This window comes from Oncorhynchus masou, chromosome 19 (assembly GCF_036934945.1).
Source record: "Oncorhynchus masou masou isolate Uvic2021 chromosome 19, UVic_Omas_1.1, whole genome shotgun sequence".
NCBI lineage: Eukaryota > Metazoa > Chordata > Actinopteri > Salmoniformes > Salmonidae > Oncorhynchus > Oncorhynchus masou.
In genome coordinates, this window is record NC_088230.1 from 23,829,218 (window position 1) to 23,849,744 (window position 20,527).

Sequence of the window (20,527 nt, forward strand, 5' to 3'; positions counted from 1 at the left end):
TTCATCTCCTGTATCTGGAAGGCCTTCATGGAACAACTGGAGGTCAGGACCGGTGGGCCGCACAAAGCTCCTCCACTAACCTCAAACCCTTTCAGTGTGTAGGCAATCAGCTGGTCCCCAATCAAAGGCTCCTGTAAACGATTGGTTCCAATCAAATTGGCAGGTGGAAAGGTAAATCAGGAACTGGGTAGGTACCTTCGTAGTTACTGTCAGGACCGGCTGGGGGAGTGGGCCGCACAAAACTCCCTCCGTCACTCCTCCACTAACCTCAAACCCTTTCAGTGTGTTCTAGGCAATCAGCTGGCCAAGGCACCCTGGCACCGGAGTCAGATCGAGGCTCCTGCGGTAAACGATTGGTTCCGGTGCGACAATGAGGTATGGAACACCGTGCAAACCTGTCTCCAGCGCGTCGTCCTCCGGCGCAGGCCGATCATCATTTCAGTGTGACCCCGGTCTTTCCGGACATCCTGGATGGCTGAGTCTCTCATTCGGAACTTCTTACAGATTACAGGCATACCGTCACCCTCATTTCATGATCTCTCCTCACGCCGGTGGACCCGCACCTCATCTCCGAGGGAGGGTTGTCTGTTGGGCCATGGCATAGTGGGGGTACCTGGATGACGGGTCCCGAAGAGTGGTGCGCCGGCGCGGGACATCCTGGATGGCTCCCGGGACTTCCACAGGCCTCCCGTCCAGCTCCAAGGCTCCCCCTCCTGTCCAGCTCAGACGTTCGGCGTCTCCGGCCTTCTAGCTGCTGTCTAACCTACTGCTGGCAAACGCCCTTCACTCAAGTAGACAAAGTAAAAGAATATATAATAAAGTAACACAATAAGACTAACAATGACGAGACTATATACAGGGGGTGACAGGACTGAGTCAGTTTGCTGGGGTACAGGTTAGTTGAGGTCATTTGTAAATGTAGGTAGTGTGAAGTGACAATGCATAGATAATCAACAGTGAGTAGCAGCAGTGTAGAAAAGGGAGGGGGGTCAATGTAAATTGTCCGGTGGTGAGTTTATTAACTGTTCAGCAGTCTTATGGCTTGGGGGTAGAAGCTGTTAAGGAGCCTTTTGGTCCTAATCTTGGCGATCCGGTAACACTTGCCGTGTAGTAGCAGGAAAACAGTCTTTAACTTGGGTGACTGGAGTCTCCAGTTTATGGGCTTCCCTCTGACAGTGTCTATTATATAGGTCCTGGATAGCAGGAAACTTGGCCCCAGTGATGTACTGGGCCATTCGTACCACTCTCTGTAGCACCTTACGGTCAGATGCCGAGCAGTTGTTATACCAGGCGGGGATGCAACCGGTCAGGATGCTCTTGATGGTGCATCTGTAGAACCTTTTGAGGATCTGGGGATGTCAAATCTTTTCAGTCTCCTGAGGGGGAAAAGGTTTTGTCGTGAATTCTTCACGACTGTCTTGGTATGTTTGGATCATGATAGTTCGTTGGTGATGTGGACACCAAGGAACTTGAAACTCTCGACCCGCTCTACTACAACTCCATCAATGTTAATGGGGGTGTGTTTGGCCTGCCTTTTCCTGTAGTCCACGATCAGCTCATTTGTCTAGCTCACATTGAGGGAGAGGTTGTTGTCCTGGTACCACACTGCCAGTTCTCTGACCTCCTCCCTATTGACCGTCTCATCGTTGTCGGTGATCAGGCCAACCACTGTTGTGTCATCAGCAAACTTAATGATGGTGTTGGAGTCGTGTTTTACAACAAAGTCATGGGTGAACAGGGAGTACATGTGGGGACTAAGTACATACCCCTGAGGGGACCCAGTGTTGAGGATCAGCGTGGCAGATGTGTTGTTGCCTACTCTTACCACCTGGGGGCGAACCGTCAGGAAGTCCAGGATCCAGTTGCAGAGGGAGGTGTTTAGTCCCAGAGTCCTTAGCTTAGTGATGAGCTTCATGGGCACTATAGTGCTGAATGCTGAGCTGTAGTCAATGAACAGCGTTCTCACATAGGTGTTCCTTTTGTCCAGGTGAGAAAGTGCAGTGTGGAGTGCAATTGAGATTGCATCATCTGTGGATCTGTTGGGGTGGTATGCAAATTGGAGTGGGTCTAGGGTGTCCGGCATGATGCTGTTGATGTGAGCCATGACCAGCCTTTAAAAGCACATCATGGCTACTGACGTGAGTGCCATGGGGCGGTAATCATTTAGGCAGGTTACGTTCGTCGCTTCCTTGGGCACAGGGACTATGGTGGTCTGCTTGAAACATGTTGGTATTACAGACTCGGTCAGGGAGAGGTTGAAAATGTCAGTGAAGACACTTGCCAGTTGGTTGCGCATGCTTTGCATACACGTCCTGGTAATCAGTCTGGCCCAGTGGCTTTGCGAATGTTGACCTATTTAAAGGTTTTGTTCAGGCCTCCCGGGTGGCGCAGTGGTTAAGGGTTGTGCCACTAGAGACTCTGGGTTCGTGCCCAGGCTCTGTCGTAACCGGCCGTGCCCGGGAGGTCCGTCGGGCGATGCACAATTGGCATAGCATCGTGCGGGTTATGGAGGGATTGGCCGGTAGGGATGTCCTTGTCTAATCGCGCACCAGCAACTCCTGTGGCAGGCTGGGCACAGTGCACGCTAACCAAGGTTGCCAGGTGCACGGTGTTTCCTCCGACACAATGGTGCTGCTGGCTTCCGGGTTGGATGTGCGCTGTGTTAAGAAGCAGTGCGGCTTGGTTGGGTTGTGTATCGGAGGACGCATGAATTTCAACCTTCGTCTCTCCCGAACCACTAAATTGGGGAGAAAAAGGGAGAAAAAAAACAACAACAAAGTTTTTTTCACATTGGCTACCGAGAGCTTTGTCACACAGTCATCCAGAACAGCTAGTGCTCTCATGCATGCTTCAGTGTTGCTTGCCTCGAAGCGAGCATAAAAGTAATTTAGCTCGTCTGGTAGGCTCGCATCACTGTGCTGCTCGCATTTGGGTTTCCCTTTGTAGTCCGTAATAGTTTTGAAGCCCTGCGTCAGAGCCGGTGTAGTAGGATTCAATCTAAATCCTGTGTTCACACTTTTCTTGTTTGATGGATTATCTCAAATCAAATTGTATTTGTCACATATACATGGTTAGCAGATGTTAATGCGAGTGTAGCGAAATGCTTGTGCTTCTAGTTCCAACAATGCAGTAATAACCAACGAGTAATCTTACCTAACAATTCCACAACTACTACCTTATACACACAAGTATAAAGGGATAAAGAATATGTACATAAAGATATATGAATGAGTGATGGTACAGAACGGCATAGGCAAGATGCAGTAGATGGTATCGAGTACAGTATATACATATGAGATGAGTAATGTAGGGTATGTAAACAAAGTGGCATAGTTTAAAGTGGCTAGTGATACATATATTACATAAAGATGCAGTAGATGATATAGAGTACAGTATATACGTATACATATGAGATGAATAATGTAGGGTATGTAAACATTATATTAGGTAGCATTGTTTAAAGTGGCTAGTGATATATTTTTACATCAATTTACATCCATTTCCATTATTGAAGTGGCTGGAGTTGAGTCAGTGTGTTGGCAGCAGCCACTCAATATCAGTGGTGGCTGTTTAACAGTCTGATGGCCTTGAGATAGAAGCTGTTTTTCAGTTTCTCAGTCCCTGCTTTGATGCACCTGTACTGACCTCACCTTCTGGATGATAGCGGGGTGAACAGGCAGTGGCTCGGGTGGTTGTTGTCCTTGATGATCTTTATGGCCTTCCTGTGACATCGGGTGGTGTAGGTGTCCTGGAGTGCAGGTAGTTTGCCCCCGGTGATGTGTTGTGCAGACCTCACTACCCTCTGGAGAGCCTTACGGTTGTGGGCGGAGCAGTTGCCATACCAGGCGGTGATACAGCCCAACAGGACGCTCTCGATTGTGCATCTGTAGAAATTTGTGAGTGCTTTTGGTAACAAGCCGAATTTCTTCAGCCTTCTGAGATTGAAGAGGCGCTGCTGCGCCTTGTTCAACGTTGTCTGTGTGGGTGGACCAATTCAGTTTGTCCGTGATGTGAACGCCAAGGAACTTAAAACTTACTACCCTCTCCACTACTGTCCCGTCGATGTGGATAAGGGGGTGCTCCCTCTGCTGTTTCCTGAAGTCCACAATCATCTCCTTTGTTTTGTTGACGTTGAGTGAGAGGTTATTTTCCTGACACCACACTCCGAGGGCCCTCACCTCCTCCCTGTAGGCCGTCTCGTCGTTGTTGGTAATCAAGCCTACCACTGTAGTGTCGTCCACAAACTTGATGATTGAGTTGGAGGCGTGCATGGCCACGCAGTCGTGGGTGAACAGGGAGTACAAGAGAGGGCTCAGAACGCACCCTTGTGGGGCCCCAGTGTTGAGGATCAGCAGGGTGGAGATGTTGTTACCAACCCTCACCACCTGGGGGCGGCCCGTCAGGAAGTCCAGTTCCCAGTTGCACAGGGCGGGGTCGAAACCCAGGGTCTCGAGCTTGATGACGGGTTTGGAGGGTACTATGGTGTTAAATGCTCAGCTGTAGTCGATGAACAGCATCCTCACATACAGTGGGGAGAACAAGTATTTGATACACTACCGATTTTGCAGGTTTTCCGAACTCACAAAGCATGTAGAGGTCTGTAATTTTTATCATATGTACACTTCAACTGTGAGAATCTAAAACAAAAATCCAGAAACACATTGTATGATTTTTAAGTAATTAATGTGCATTTTATTGCATGACATAAGTATTTGATCAACCAGTAAGAATGCCGGCTCTCACAGACCTGTTAGTTTTTCTTTAAGAAGCCCTCCTGTTCTCCACTCATTACCTGTAGTTTTTTAACTGCACCTGGGTTTCTGTTTGATATCAACTCTATATAAATAAATTTGATTTGATTTGATTTACCTGTATAAAAGACACCTGTCCACACACTCAATGAAACAGACACCAACCTCTACACAATGGCCAAGACCAGAGAGCTGTGTAAGGACAACAGGGATAAAATTGTTGGACCCAATGCGGAACATATCCCAATCCACGTGATCGAAGTGTGGAATCAGATTGGTCGGACCAGCGTTGAACAGACCTGAGCGCGGGAGCTTCTTGTTTTAGTTTCTGTCTGTAGGCTGGGAGCAACAGAATGGAGTCTTGGTCAGCTTTCCGAAAGGAGGGCGGGGGAGGGCCGTTGCGGAAATTAGAATAACAATGATCCAGGGTTATGCTGATACAATTTAGGGAGTCTTGTTTTCAGATTAGCCTTGTTAAAATCCCCAGCTGCAATGATTGCAGCCTCAGGATATGTGGTTTCCAGTTTGCATAGAGTCAAATAAAGTTTGTTCAGGGCCATCGATGTGTCTGCTTGGGGGGGAATATATACGGCTGTGATTGTAATCAAAGAGAATTTCCTTGGTAGATAATGCTGTCGACATTTCATTGTGAGGAATTCTAAGTCAGGTGAACAGAAGGACTTGAGTTCCTGTATGTTGTTATGATCACACCACGTCTCGTTAATCATAAGGCATACTCTTACCAGAAAGATGGTTGTTTCTGTCGGCGCGATGAGTGAAGAAACCAGATGGCTGCCCCGACTCCAATAGAGTGTCTCGAGTGAACCATGTTTCCGTGAAGCAAAGAACGTTACAGTCTCTGATGCCTCTCTGGAATGCTACCCTTGCTCAGATTTCATCAACCTTGTTGTCAAGAGACTGGACATTGGTGAGTAGTATGCCAGGGAGTGGTGCGCAATGTGACCGTCTCCGGAGCCTGACCAGAAGACTGCTTCGTTTGCCTCTTTTACGACATCGTTGTTTTGGGTCGCCGGCTGGGATCCGATTCATTGTCCTGGGTGGAAGGCAGAACACAGGATCCGCTTCGGGAAAGTCATATTCCTGGTCGTAATGATGGTTTTATATTCAGTCGTTCCTGACTGTATGTAATGAAACCTAAGATTACTTGGGGTACCAATGTAAGAAATAACACGTAAAAAAAAATACTGCATAGTTTCCTAGGAACGCGAAGCGAGGCGGCCATCTCTGTCGGCGCCGGAATGAACTCGCATTAGTGAACTCGCATTAGCGGGATTTCTCATAAGCGTCCCAGGACTATATTGTATTTAATGATTACTGTAATGATACTTTGGCCTTAAGTATTCCTGGATTGTTGGTTAATAATCTTCATCAACATGTTTTTATCACATAACATATTGCTTAATCCAAGGTTAACCTCTTGCCATCTCTGTCTGGCGCTCGGAATGAACAAAATATGCTTTTGAACCATTAGTGAACTAGCATAGCATTTTGTTAGTGAACATTTTCGCTTTGAAGAGCTTTGATGTGAACTCAGCCACATACCAAATGCGCAGTGTGAACTTGCATGCGCCTGGCTACCGAAACGAACCGAAAATGCAGTCACCTACAACGGAAACTTTTTCCAGATTTACATAATATCACCGAAACATGGCGTTGTTTGGATCAATCCCAGGTGTTTTTTCACATATCTCTTCATTGACATATTTAATGATTACAGGTGACTTTTAATGATAAATGTGGTCTCTTTGGCGATCTAAAGTATTGCAGACACCTGGACTCATTGTTGAGTTAATCAAAATCCTTGTCATTTCTGGATGCCAACATGTTTTTATCACATAACATATTGCAATTAATGCCAGCAGACAAAATATCTTGTTAAACGTTTTTCTTCCAAAAATGAAATAGCGCCACCATAAGTGTAAGAGGTTAAAGGGGCAATCTTGAATTTTGCATGTTCATAAAATCCCATTTTTAGTTGAAGGTTTATAAACCCAAATTAAATCCACACCTGGATTTATTTAATCTGGGTCTGTGAAACTGTCCCATAATCTAGGATAGATTGTGATAATTATACTTTCTCTTTTACAAATGAGTTACTTATAAATGTTTTCCTGTTTTTGGTTCATGTCTCTACATTGTGATTTCCATCTGTATCTGAGATGCAAACAAGGTGTGTAGTACGTTTGCACTGATTACATTATTGAATGACTGGGAAAATGGCAAATGTTTTAATAACCTTGTTTTTCGATGAATTTCCACTAATTGTCACTCTGGAAAAGAGCGTCTGCTAAATTATTAAAATGTCAAATGTAGGTTTGATCACATTTTCATACCTCAGATGTTTGATATTCCTATTTGTTTTCCCATCTTTAACCTTCTTCAGTGGGCTATATGATATGATATTTAAACTAATATGAAGATGTTCAAGACGCATAACTGGCATGTTCTTGATGTAAATTGACCTATATTTTAATATACTGTATTATACATGATTGGGCTTTTGGTTCATCTGCAACAAGGGTAGGGTTATGGTTAGGGTTGAGGGTTGGTGTTACCATTACAGCTGTGGGGACATGTTAATACCATTCTAGTGTTAGTGTTAGTGTTAGGGCTAGAGTTAGAATGGACATGAAGCTAGGGTTAGGGTGTTGATGAGCTCATGAGCTGAAATAAAAGATCCCAGACATTTTCCATATGCACAAAAAGCTTATTTCTCTCAAATGTTGTGCATAGATGTTATTACATCCCTGTTATTTGAGCATATCTCCTTTGCCAAGATAATCCATCCACCTGACAGGTGTGGCATATCAAGAAGGGTTTCAGCTCAATTTAATTTCAAACCATCATTTATATCTCATTGATGCTCAGAACTTGCATTCATAGCTTAGTTTATAAATTGAAGAGTGGTTACATTTTTACAGCCTCATCCCTCAGTTTTCCAAAACAAGTGGCGGGGTGTTGTTTTTTTAATCAAAGATTTCCCCTTTAAAGATGCATGATCAGAGCCTAATCTAAATGAGTACAAACTGCCAAACATGACATCACCGCTATTGTTTATCAACACCTTCTGAGTGGCGAGACACCTGTGGGAATGGCATCAGATAATAGGTGCTACCATGGCACTGTGGTTCCTCCATTGGCCCTCCTGTATACCAGAATCATTGGGCCTACTAACTAACATGGACGCATGGAATTGCTGTTATTCAGCAACAACAACAAAAAATACATTTGAAATGGAATAGTTACAATCTGCTCTTTCCCATAAGGTTTTCCAAATCAAAATATCTGACCTGCATTAATCACTGTAGGTTGATTTGAAAAAGTTGTTTTTTGGTAAGCTCCGTTCCCTTATTTGTTAATTACACACTGCGCTGTTCGTCATGTTTCTTCATTCACAAGCCAAATGATAATATAGTCACCCATCAGACAATTGTACATGTAATCTTGTCTTTAAGCTACCAATATTATCATATGTGTGAGTTAGTTTGGATATTGTTTAGGTGTTGTTTCGATGGGCCAGTGTCAGATGTGCATCCAACTGTCAGGTGAAGAAAGGGCAGGGGGGGAAAAGGGCACTGGTTATAAAATCAATATCAAAATCAAATTGTATTTGTAACATGCACTGAATATTAAAGGTGTAGGTAAACTTTACTTTAAATTCTTATTTATGAGCCCTGTCATGACTTTGACCTGGGGGATGACAGTCATAAATACCTCTTCCCTCCTTTTTCCTCTCTCTAACCTACTGAGGTTACATTTAAAAAACGTTGGTTAACATAGAGATTCTGGGAACATCAGAATGTGGGGGGAAATTAACTACTGTATATTCTGGCAATTCGAACAATTGAACATATGCGGTGGTACTCAATGAATATGATGTCAGTCCGGTTGTCATCTGAGACATTCTCATCAATGATAAGATGACATAAACTCTACAGTGGAAAGTCTACACATCAAAGTTATCGGATTCACATGGAATTGTTGTTCAATTTAAATGTTTGAATATTAAATTATTTGTGATGGGATGAAATGTGATTTTAGCTTCTAAAATGTGAGATATGGGTTTTCATAAGATATTGCTGCTCACTCAGTGGCCCGCCTCTGTGAAGGGACAAGGGCTATAAAACTTTTCAAACACGCCCTCTTCTCCCTTCCTATATAAAGCCTTGACAACAACATAATTTCCTGTTCCGAGGATATGAGGGTGATGTCCTATGTCAGAATGTTTCAGATAATAACTACAGAATGAAGCCAACATCAGCATGAGCTTTGGTTGCGAATGGTATGAACTTTTGAACTCTTATTCACTACAGAAGTGATACCTCCTAGCTGTGGAGTTAGCGACCGCAGCTGCAAAAGCAGGTTAGGTAGGAACAGACAGAGTATCCCGTCTATCACACAACGACGTTACTACAATATATCCAATTGACAACCAGAGACATTCTTCAAAGGACAGGGGACTCGGTTTGGCAACACGGCCTTCCATCTACCACCAACCTACTGAAGCGCAGCTCAGAGTAAATATTTATTGCATTTTCCTTTTCCAAATGGGCGGTAATTTAGAATGCATAAGATACTGTATTTACTATAGCACAGCTTTTTTCCTTTGTTCCTCAGTCTTCCCACTCTTTCACTCAAACCCAGCCCCTTTTCCTTTGTGTAACAAGCCGTCATATCTGTTCTGTCCGCTAGGGACGTTTTCCTTTATGACGTAATTTTTAATCAAGTTATGATTAATTGTGCGTATGTGAATTCTGTGTGATTAGTTAGGTATTTAGTAAATAAATAATTAAACCCAATGTTGTATTGCTGATTCAAATTGTTAGCCAGGGTTCTTGCAGATAAAACAATTTACAACTTTCAGATGAGACTGAATTAAGACTATAATTGATATTGACGGCTATTGATGTAAAATGTTACTAGGTCTTTAAGAGTTTATTCGGAAGATAACAGCTCTATAAATATTATTTCGTGTTGCCCGACTCTCCAGTTAATCACATTTACATGATTAGCTCAATCAGGTGATATTAATTACGGAGAAATTATTGTATAGAATAGCATGTCTTGTCAATTAATCCGGCATAGCCAAAGACATTACATAATTGGAGCCCCCTGCGTGGAATCTAAAATAGAATGAGGCTTTCATTTTGATTCAGCCTGTATAAAATTGAAAAACAGATGACATAATATACCAAGTTATTGTACACATTTTTTTTTACACATTGGAGTGGTAGACAAACATTATTGTGTGTGTGTGTGCGCTGAATATTCTGCTAATCGAGAAACTGCATTGGAAATCTGAACAATTAAAAGTAATTGCAAATACTTATGATGATGAATGAGCACAAACTCTTCAACAAAATCATTGTCTCCAGGAACAACTCGATTTAGCCAAAACTAAATATGAGGTAGTCCACTCCAAACTAGATAAATCTGTTGAGTTATCTACAAACAGGAGCATGCAATTTGATAACATGCAGGCAGTTTTGTTGAACGTTACTCAGAGTAACACGGTTCTACTCAAAATTCTGCAGACCAAAGACAATCAATTGATGAACAAGATGACGAAGTTGGATGACAAATCAGCAGAACTCACTGAAGTCGCTGACCAAATGAATGATGAGAGAACTCGGGTGATGAAGATGGAAATCTTGATTTCTAAGCAAGCGGAAGAAATCTCATCACTGAATCTCTCACTCAGTACTCAAGACCTCTATTTGCAAACCATGACAGATAAGTTTGAGATCGAAAGGAGCAAGTGCAACACTCACGTGTCCAAAATCAGTACTCTAAGCGCTCAAGTGGACTCTGCAATGCAGCAGAATACCACCCTTAGGTACCCTCTGGAGGAAAACCAGAATGGTCACGCTCTACTATCCCAAGCAACTGGAGCCCAGGACTCAAAGGAGTGAAGACGATAGGTTTCAAACATTGCCTCCAACATGTGTCCCTCAGTCTTCTCCTCTTGGACATTCGGCACTGAGTAATATAGCGCCTCTTGGCCAACAAAGCCAAAGCTTGGCTTCTCATCTTGGCCTTTCGGCCCCACTTTCCCCACAGGATGAAGCCAACCCTCTCCACCCGCTTGACGTGGAATACCTTGACAAACTCATCAAGAATTTCCCCACCTTTGACCCCGTTCCTGGTCAGCCAAACGATACTGAGACGTTCTTAGCTGACATAGAGGACGCGTTGGATGGCTACCCGAACGCTACGGGTTCTGACAGGGTTCACCTGTTGAAGCGAAAGTCGAATAGACACGTGACAAGGTTAATTCGCCTACAACAGCAACACGTGCTAAATAACTACGCTAAACTTGGCACAGCTATGAAATTAGAATTCAGTGGTTCTGCGACTCGCAAACACGATAGCTCACTGGCTACACGGTGAAACAAGCTCGGAACGAACACCCACAAGCTTACTATCATAGGCTTTGTTCAGCTTACTTTGGCCAACTCACTGAAACAGGCATGGAAGACCTGTTACCATTTAAACAAATGTTCCTGTCGAACATGTATCCTAACTTCATTACCTACTTGGGCCATGCAGCCCACATAGGCAAGCCAATCTTACAACTCAGAAAGCTTGCAAGCACAGCTTTTGATGCATCAAATGCTCGCAACGCTAAGAGCCCTGACCACTCGGTTTTGAAGTTTGACCAGGAGCACTCACTCCAGTCAGAGGGTGAATTATCAGGTATTGGAGCGTTAAGAGATGACGCACAACAACAGTTTCTACCACGAAACCATGAATCCAATAACCTCCGCGGTCTAAATAACTGTAAAGCACGTTGCCATCAAAACAACTACCGCTACAATCAACCTGTTCACTACATTCCTGCACCCAACCCACACAAAGTGTCAGAGCACAAGGGTAACAAAGGGTTGAAGGATGATCAAAACGTAGACCAATGTTCTCCAGAAGTTCCACTACGTGAAGAACTAAAGCGAGAAACATTTGAGAAAAGTGTAAAAGATAAGTCACAAGGACTAAACGGGGAATTACCAGACACCAGGTCCACAGGAAGGACGTTAAAATTAAAATCTCTCCCGCTCTCACTCGAGACCCTATCCAGGGCCCGCTTGATCAAGAAACAAGTCCACCGGCTTTGTCTATAGACTCTGATACAAAAGTTGCGAAGAAAAAGGTCAAACGCTTCGTTAAAGCCAAGCCCACTGAAAATTATAAAAGTCGATCTGCTTCCGATGACACACTTTACACTTTGTGGGGGACTGTCAACCCTTACAATGACACTAATGGCGTCAGTCCAGCAACTGACCCGATGACTCCCACTGGTGAAACACTTTGCGATATCACAAACCGATATCCTCGTCTCAGTTCGCAGGTACTGAAGATGTTGCCACACGCGGACGCAGTGGTGACTGACATGCCTCTACAGCCACTGAGGGTGTTGAAGCACAAACGCCAGGAGATTTGGTTGAAAGGTTACAGCCACTCTCCTAATAACGCGGCCACTGACAACTCGTACATAGGGTCCGAACTTTTCGTTTGCGCCTCGGTACCAACACCACCCGCTGGTGGGGGGATCCTGAGACACAAAGGGGGGGAATAGTAGCCCAGACCCATGATGAGCCTTATCGAGGCCGGTGGGGGGGTCGAGACTACGGACAACCCCGTACGAGGCCGCCAGAACATAAATCAAATCTAGTTGTAAACTCCCCTTTGAGAATAGTGAGGAGCAGACAGGCCCCTAGACGGGGATTATCTTAGAACACGTCTAAGATAGTACTGAGGTGTAATACACTGGTCGTAAATGAAGTCCAGTGGACTTGTCCACCTCCAAAACAAATGGCAACAATAATCATTCCTTGCCAAGTGTATTAGTCACTACAAGACAACTAGTAAAATGCTCTAATCATGTATTCCTGTAGGATAACATTTCAGAATAAATCGGTAGGACAACTGGACCCCTTGAGTACCAGTACCAATAGCACAGTCAGTCCAGCAACACTCAGTAAGAGGATTAGTAACCTCACAAGTAAAATTGCTAATGATAATAGCGACATAGGAGTCACTCAGAGTGCAGCACGGGGAAGGGAATCTCCATTGCACTCTTCCAATGGTTACACACGCCACTAATAAATAGAACCCTCCGTTCAGGAGAAAAGTTATTAGAGTCATGAACCACAATCACACCACGTACGACTGGTCTAATACTTAGAGTACTTCCGTCATGAGGTTAGCTCCTCCGTGGATAACATAGTTATGAAGTATACTTCTTCATACCTACCTCCACTACAATAGTGGAAGACAGTAGTAGTAAAACCGGGGCCTCCCACTCTTTCTATTCTGGTTAAAGACAGTTTGCGCTGTTCTGTGAAGGTAGTAGTACACAGTGTTGTACGAGATCTTCAGCTTCTTGGCAATTATTCCATGGAATAGCCTTATTTTCTCAGAACAAGAATAGACTGCCGAGTTTCACAAGAAGGTTATTTGTTTCTGGCCATTTTGAGCCTGTGTCACGTTCTGACCTTAGTTCCTTTGTTATGTCTTTGTTTTAGTATGGTCAGGGCGTGAGTTGGGTGGGTTGTCTATGTTCCGTTTTCTATTTTGTGTTTTTGCGTTTGGCCTGGTATGGTTCTCAATCAGAGGCAGGTGTTGTTAGTTGTCTCTGGTTGAGAATCATACTTAGGTAGCCTTTTCCCACTTGTGTTTCATGGGTGTTAATTTTCTGTCTAATGTGTTTGTCACCTTACAGAACTGTTTCTGATCCTTGCTACTCCTCCTCAGAAGAGGAAGAGGAAAGCCGTTACAGCCTGTAATCGAACCCACAAATGCTGATGCTCCAGATACTCAACTAGTCTAAAGAAGGCCAGTTTTATTGCTTCTTTAATTAGAACAACAGTTTACAGCTGTGCTAACATAATTGCTAAATAGTTTTCTAATGATCAGTTAGCCTTTTAAAATGATAAACTTGGATTAGCTAACACAACGTGCCATTGGAACACAGGAGTGATGGTTGCTGATAATGGGCCTCTATACGTCTATGTAGATATTCCATTAAAAAAAAGCTGTTTCCAGCTACAATAGTCATTTACAACATTAACAATGTCTACACTGTATTTCTGATCAATTTGATGTTATTTTAATGGACAAATTAATGTGCAAGGACATTTCTAAGTGACCCCAAACTTTTTAACAGTAATGTATGTAAACAACAGCTGGTGCACGATATCTAAGGAAGTCTCAAGGTTTTGCTCGCCCGAGGTAGAGTATCTCATGATAAGCTGTAATTTTTGTAGCTGTCTACATACATCACAGACCGAGGCTGGCACTAAAACCGCACACAATGAGCTGTATTCCGCCATAAGCAAACAGTAAACGCTCATACAGAGGCAGCGCTCCTAGTGGCCGGGGACTTTAATGCAGAAAAACTTAAATCAGTTTTACTTCATTTCTATCATCATGTTAAAAGTGCAACCAGAGGAGGAAAAATTCTATATCACCTTTACTCCACACACAGAGACGTGTATAATGCTCTCCCTCGCCCTCCATTTGGCAAATCTGACCATAACTCTATCCTCCTGATTCCTGCTTACAAGCAAAAATGAAAGCAGGAAGCACAAGTGACTCAGTCTATAAAAAGTGGTCAGATAAAGCAGATGCTAAACTACAGGACTGTTTTGTTAGCACAGACTGGAATATGATCTGGGATTCGTCCAATCCTGGCATTGGTGAGTACACCACATCAGTCACTGGCTTTATCAATAAGTGCATCGAGGACGTTGTCCCCACCCCAACCAGAAGCCATGGATTACAGGTAACATTCGCACTGAGCTAAAGGGTAGAGTTGCTACTTTCAAGGTGCGGGACTCTAAACCGGACACTTATAAGAAATCCTGCGATGCCCTCCAATGAACCATCAAACAGGCAAAGCGTGAATACAGGAATACGATCGAATCGTACTACATCTGCTCCGAATCTTGTCAGATGTGGCAGGGCTTGCAAACTACTACAGACAACAAAGGGAAGCACAGCCGAGAGCTGCCCAGTGACACAAACCTACCAGACGAGCTAAATGACTTCTATGCTCGCTTCAAGGCAAGAAACACTGAAACATGCATGAGAGCATCAGCTGTTCCAGACGACTGTGAGACCTGTAAACAGGTCACAGGCCGCTGGGCCGGACGGATTACCAGGACGTGCTCGGAGTGCACGCATGTGCTGACCAACTGTCTTCACTGACATTTTCAACCTCTCCCTGTCTGAGTCTGTAATACCAACATGTTTCAAGCAGACCACCATAGTGCTGTGCCCAAGAACACTAAGGTAACCTGCCTAAATGACTACCGACCTGTAGCACTCACGTCATTAGCCATGAAATGCTTTGAAAGGCTGGTCATGGCTCACATCAACACCATTGTCCCAGAAACCCTAGACCCACTCCAATTTGCATACCGCCCTAACAGATCTACAGATGATGCATTCTCTATTGCACTCCACACTGCCCTTTCCACCCTGGACAAAAGGAACACCTATGTGAGAATGCTATTCATTTACTAAAGCTCAGTGTTCAACACCGTTGTGCCCTCAATGCTCATCAATAAGCTAAGGACCCTGGGCCTAAACACCTCGCTTTTTTACCTTTATTTAACTGGGCAAGTCAGTTAAGAAAAAATTCCTATTTTCAATGACGGCCTAGGAACAGTGGGTTAACTGCCTGTTCAGGGGCAGAACGACAGATTTGTCAGCTTGGGGTTTTGAACTTGCAACCTTCCGGTTACTAGTCCAACACTCTAACCACTAGGCTACCCTGCCTTCCCTCTACAGCTGGATCCTGGACTTCCTGATGGGCCGCCCCCAGGTTGCAAGGGTAGGTAACAACACATCCGCCACGCTGATCCTCAACACAGTGGCCCCTCACGGGTGTGTGCTCAGTCCCCTCCTGTACTCCCTGATCACTCATGACTGCACGGACAGGCATGACTCCAACACCATCATTAAGTTTTCCGATGACACAACAGTGGTAGGCTTGATCACCGACAACGACGAGACAGCCTATAGGATGGACTCCTGATCAAATGGCCACCCAGACTATTTGCATTTGCACCCCCCCCCCCCCCCCCCCCCCACACACACACACACACACACACACTTTTACACCGCTGCTACTCTCTGTTTTTATCATCTATGCATAGTCACTTTAATAACTCTACCTACATGTACATAGCACCTCAACTAACTGGTGCCCCCGCACATTGACTCTGTACCGGTACCCCCCTGTATATAGTCTCGCTATTGTTATTTTACTGCTGCTCATAAATCACTTGTTACTTTTATTTCTTACTCTTATTCCTATTTATTTTTTTATTTGTATATAGATATATATGTATTTTTTCAACTGCATTGTTGGTCAGGGGCTCATAAGTAATCATACACCTGTTGTATTCGGAGCGTGTGACTAATAGCATTCAATTTGTAAGTCGCTCTGGATAAGAGCGTCTGCTAAATGACTTAAATGTAAATGTAAATGTAATTTGATTTTATCTATTTTCCCTTCAAAATTCACCAGAAACAGTCATTTCTTTAACGCCTACAAGGGTGTTGACCTCAGAACCCATTGAGGCTGACCTCCCCAATATACAACTCAAAGTTATGCATTCGTCGCCCAGTGTATACCTATTGATTCTTGAATACTTAAATGTGTGATCTTTGCTTGTGCTTGATTGCTATTTAGATTATGACAGATAATCCTGCATTATTACAATGCTAATTGTTTATTGCAAATGGGCCCATAATTGACGACTATATGTTGTCAACTGAGTCATGTGGACTCATCAGACACAGTAAACAACATACAATAGGAGTCTCCACTGACTAAAACTCTAATTTCATTGGCTGTGAAGCAGCATCCGTCCGTTTATATAATACTCAGAGGAAAGTCTAGGTGCTCGTAGTGCCTGAGACTGAAGGAGGGGTGCATGGTTTGCTGACTATGATAAGGTGAGATTAAACTTTTCATATGCATGATCTATATTACACACCATCATTTCATAACCAATTGTTCAACAAGTCAACATGACTACAGTGTTTACTTGTCTCTTTGTTTCCCTCAGTTGAAAGGATCCTGACCAGAGCTCAAAATCAGTGCTTAGTGTTTCCAATGAAATAATTGGGATTAAGGTATTGATTGCTGAGAACGAATTAAAGAAACGCACAATATTTGTAGATGTTAAGGTGAGTATAAGTTTTAGGTTGATTGCATGGAGTCTGTCTATTCATACCACTTTTCATATTTTCAAAGGAACAAGAATAAGAAAGATGACATTCCAACACTATTTTCTTTCTTTGTGACCTTTCAATCAAGAACCACATACAGTATGACTAGTTGATGCTACCCCAATTATGCTTCATTAACTTCTGTGATGTGAAATTGTTGTTGATACTAGTCATTTACAGAAGTAGTGGTTCAAGTTGCATGATTACATTTACATACTATGAATATATAGTATAAAAGTTTGATAAAAACTGTGTTAATTAAATGTGTAACTATTTCATGAAGATAGTAATATCTTACTATTTATATGGGAATGTGTTACCATAGCCATTTTTCCCTCAAGTGCATTGCCCTCACTGGTGTTATTTTTAGAAATAAACTGGATTCCGATGGGAAGCATTATCAGCAGGATGTGTTGTATTTTCAGAAGCTCAATAATCTGACTCAGAACAACGTTTTGGACCAGCAGTTCGGTGTTCCGTCTGTTTCAGTAACACTATTCTTGCAAAACTTTAATTGAAAGTAAGTCCAGTTAATTTTGCAAACATAAATGTAGATAACCGATGAAAACATGAAAAATGTTGAAAAACACATTTAAAGACATGATCAAATTGTTCCTTGTCTCTAGGCCTAAAACACCAGGTGGAATGGACTTCTCAAATACTTCGAACCTCAACAGCACTGTGAAATCACAGACTCTTTTCTGCTACGAGTCTTTGAGTGGATCGTGTGTGAGGTTTGCTCGACCCCTGAGCGTTCAGGTTCCGATGTTCACATCGATGCTGTTGGCCATACTGGTGACTGTTATTGGGAACCTTCTGGTCATCACCTCCATTGCACACTTCAAACAGCTTCAAACCTCCGTAAACCAACTGCTCGTCTCCTTGGCTGTGTGTGACCTCCTTCTGGGAGTGTTTGTAATGCCGTGCAGTGCTGTGCGCTCTGTCCAGGGCTGTTGGTACCTAGGAGGGTTTCTGTGTAAGCTCCACACCAGCACTGATATTATGCTGAGCACATCCTCCATCTTCCATCTATCCTTCATCTCCATTGACCGTTACTTTGCTGTCTGCAGGCCACTGTCGTACAGACTGATCATCACCAATAACACTGTATTGATCATGATCACCACCAGTTGGCTGGTCCCTGCCATTTTTTCTTATGGAATGATCTTCCCTGAGATCAATCTGAAAGGCAGGGAGGATTTCTATGAAACACATGTCAAGTGCATTGGAGGCTGTCAGGTGTTCTTTAGTCCAGTGGCAGCTTTAGTAGCATCCTCCTTCAGTTTTTACATCCCAGGCATGATCTTGATCTGTATATATTCCAAGATATATTGGGTTGCCAGGGCTCAGGCCAGGTCCATTAAAGATTTGTCTCGTCAGTTTAAAGAGGCAGACTCTGGACGTAGAGAGAGACGAGGGGCAAATATTCTGGCAATAGTAGTGGGAGTGTTTCTAATCTGCTGGAGTCCCTTTTCCTTGTGCCTCATCATTGACCCTTTCATACAGTACTCCATTCCCCCGCTGTTGGGGGATACCCTGGTTTGGTTTGGATATTTGAACTCTGCTTTTAACCCTATTGTCTATGCTTTCTTTTACACTTGGTTCAGGAGGGCTTTGAGAATCATCATCAGTGGTCACATCTTTCGCAGAGGTTCTTGTAGATTTAAATTGTATTCTGAGTAAAGTTTCAGTTGACATTGTATGATGTGTGTTCAAATAAATATATTAATTATTGTGGGATGTAACATGTGACAGTTATGCAACTAAAAGATAAAGCTTGAGTGAAAATGTAACAGAAGCTGCTTTTAACCTGTTTCATATAAAAGCTGTTTGCCTGAAATACATGTATTTCAATGCCTGTGATGCCTGTGCCTGTCACCTTGTTTAATAGTGTTCTTTGTCTCCTCCTAGTGCCTACTTGAGGTACACACCGCTGGAACAGTAATTTTGAGCTTCGTGCTCATGACATCACTATTTTACGAAACTATCATACTGTCATGCTGTACATTACTTGAATATACACATATAATATAAACAGATGTAAATCATGTAACCTAATATAACTGGCTGGTTGCAGGGAAAGGGGTGTGCCCAAAATATGTCCAATACAGTATATAAACTCTGTCATTCTTCTAAGAAGACTGTGCTGGATTCAGCACCACTTACACACCTTCACCTGTGACTACAGAAGCAAGTGATCAGCTCTAACTTGAATGTCTTTTTGATTTTGGCAATGGATATCTCATCTCATCAACATCTGGATCCTAAGATGTTCTGTTACCCAGAATTAAATGCCTCCTGCACCAGAGAAATCTTCAGTGAAGGGGTTCAAATTGCTTCATACTTTTTTTTTGTTTCTGTTATGCTGGTTACTATTCTAGGGAACAGTGTGGTCATTATCTCCATTGCTCATATAAAACAGCTCCACACGCCAACTAACATGCTTATAATGTCTTTGGCAGTTGCAGACCTGCTAGTTGGAGTAACTGTGATGCCTTTTAGTACAATTAAGGCTGTGGAGGGCTGCTGGTACTTTGGAGATGCTTTCTGTTTGCTGCATTCTGATATGTTCCTCACATCTGTTTCAATTTTCCACCTGGTATTCATAGCCATAGATCGATATGAGTCTGTGTGCAGTCCACTTCGCTATTCCACCAAGATTACTATACCAATGGCATGGCTCATGGTTTTTGCCAGTTGGGCCGTTGCTGCATTGTACTCCTATGGCCTACTATATTCCAAAGCAAATGTAAGAGGGCTGGATGAATTCATTGCATCCATATACTGCCTGGGAAGTTGTAATCTTTTCCTTAATGCACTGTGGGGTGCCCTAGACACATTGATAGCATTTTTCTTTCCATGCTCTGTAATGGTGGGTTTGTATACCAAAATATTTTTGGTGGCAAAAACACATATAAAAAAGATTGAAGACAGCCAAATGAATTACAATAAGGGAGGTAGAGGTGTGGTGTCGCAACGGTCAGAGCGGAAAGCAGCTAAAACTTTAGGCATTGTGGTGGGTGTTTTCATCTTTTGCTGGCTGCCTTTCTTTGTTAATTCCATAGTTGATCCATACACAAACTTTAGCACACCACCTATTCTCTTTGAAGTGTTTATCTGGCTGGGTTACTTTAATTCTACTGCAAATCCAATCATCTATGCACTGTTTTATCCATGGTTTCGAAAATGTCTTAATCTCATTGTCACATTAAAAATATTCAATAGAAATTCTTCCTATATAAATGTATTTGCTACTACGTGATCTATTGTAAAGCTACATCAATATAATATACAACTATTTGTGAACAGTATGTAACTAACTTCATGCAAAAAATGTAAATGTTTCATAATAGCCCTTGTTTGGGCGGCAGATGAATTGTCCAGTTACTGTAATTTACTTCTCACAAAAGGATTCATGTCAATACATGTACAGTATGTAGCTTAGTGGCAGTTTTTTTTTAACATAAGCTATGACCTGTCCACCTTGGATAGTGTGTTCAATGAGGAAAATGAAA

At 43.0% G+C, this 20,527-nt stretch overlaps 2 protein-coding genes across 2 annotated transcripts; both read left to right on the top strand.

Moving 5' to 3' along the window:
- The first annotated feature begins 17,657 nt into the window (after positions 1 to 17,657).
- Positions 17,658 to 18,695, top strand: LOC135505575 (trace amine-associated receptor 1-like). The gene has a single exon (XM_064924642.1). The coding sequence runs from the start codon at positions 17,658 to 17,660 to the stop codon at positions 18,693 to 18,695; it is 1,038 nt and encodes a 345-aa protein (XP_064780714.1).
- A 550-nt stretch (positions 18,696 to 19,245) lies between these two features.
- Positions 19,246 to 20,274, top strand: LOC135505633 (trace amine-associated receptor 13c-like). The gene has a single exon (XM_064924686.1). The coding sequence runs from the start codon at positions 19,246 to 19,248 to the stop codon at positions 20,272 to 20,274; it is 1,029 nt and encodes a 342-aa protein (XP_064780758.1).
- The last annotated feature ends 253 nt before the right edge of the window (positions 20,275 to 20,527 follow it).

Excerpts from the sequence above, each read along its gene's own strand:
- LOC135505575 (XM_064924642.1), top strand. The coding sequence starts at position 17,658 with ATGGACTTCTCAAATACTTCGAACCTCAACAGCACTGTGAAATCACAG.
- LOC135505633 (XM_064924686.1), top strand. The coding sequence starts at position 19,246 with ATGGATATCTCATCTCATCAACATCTGGATCCTAAGATGTTCTGTTAC.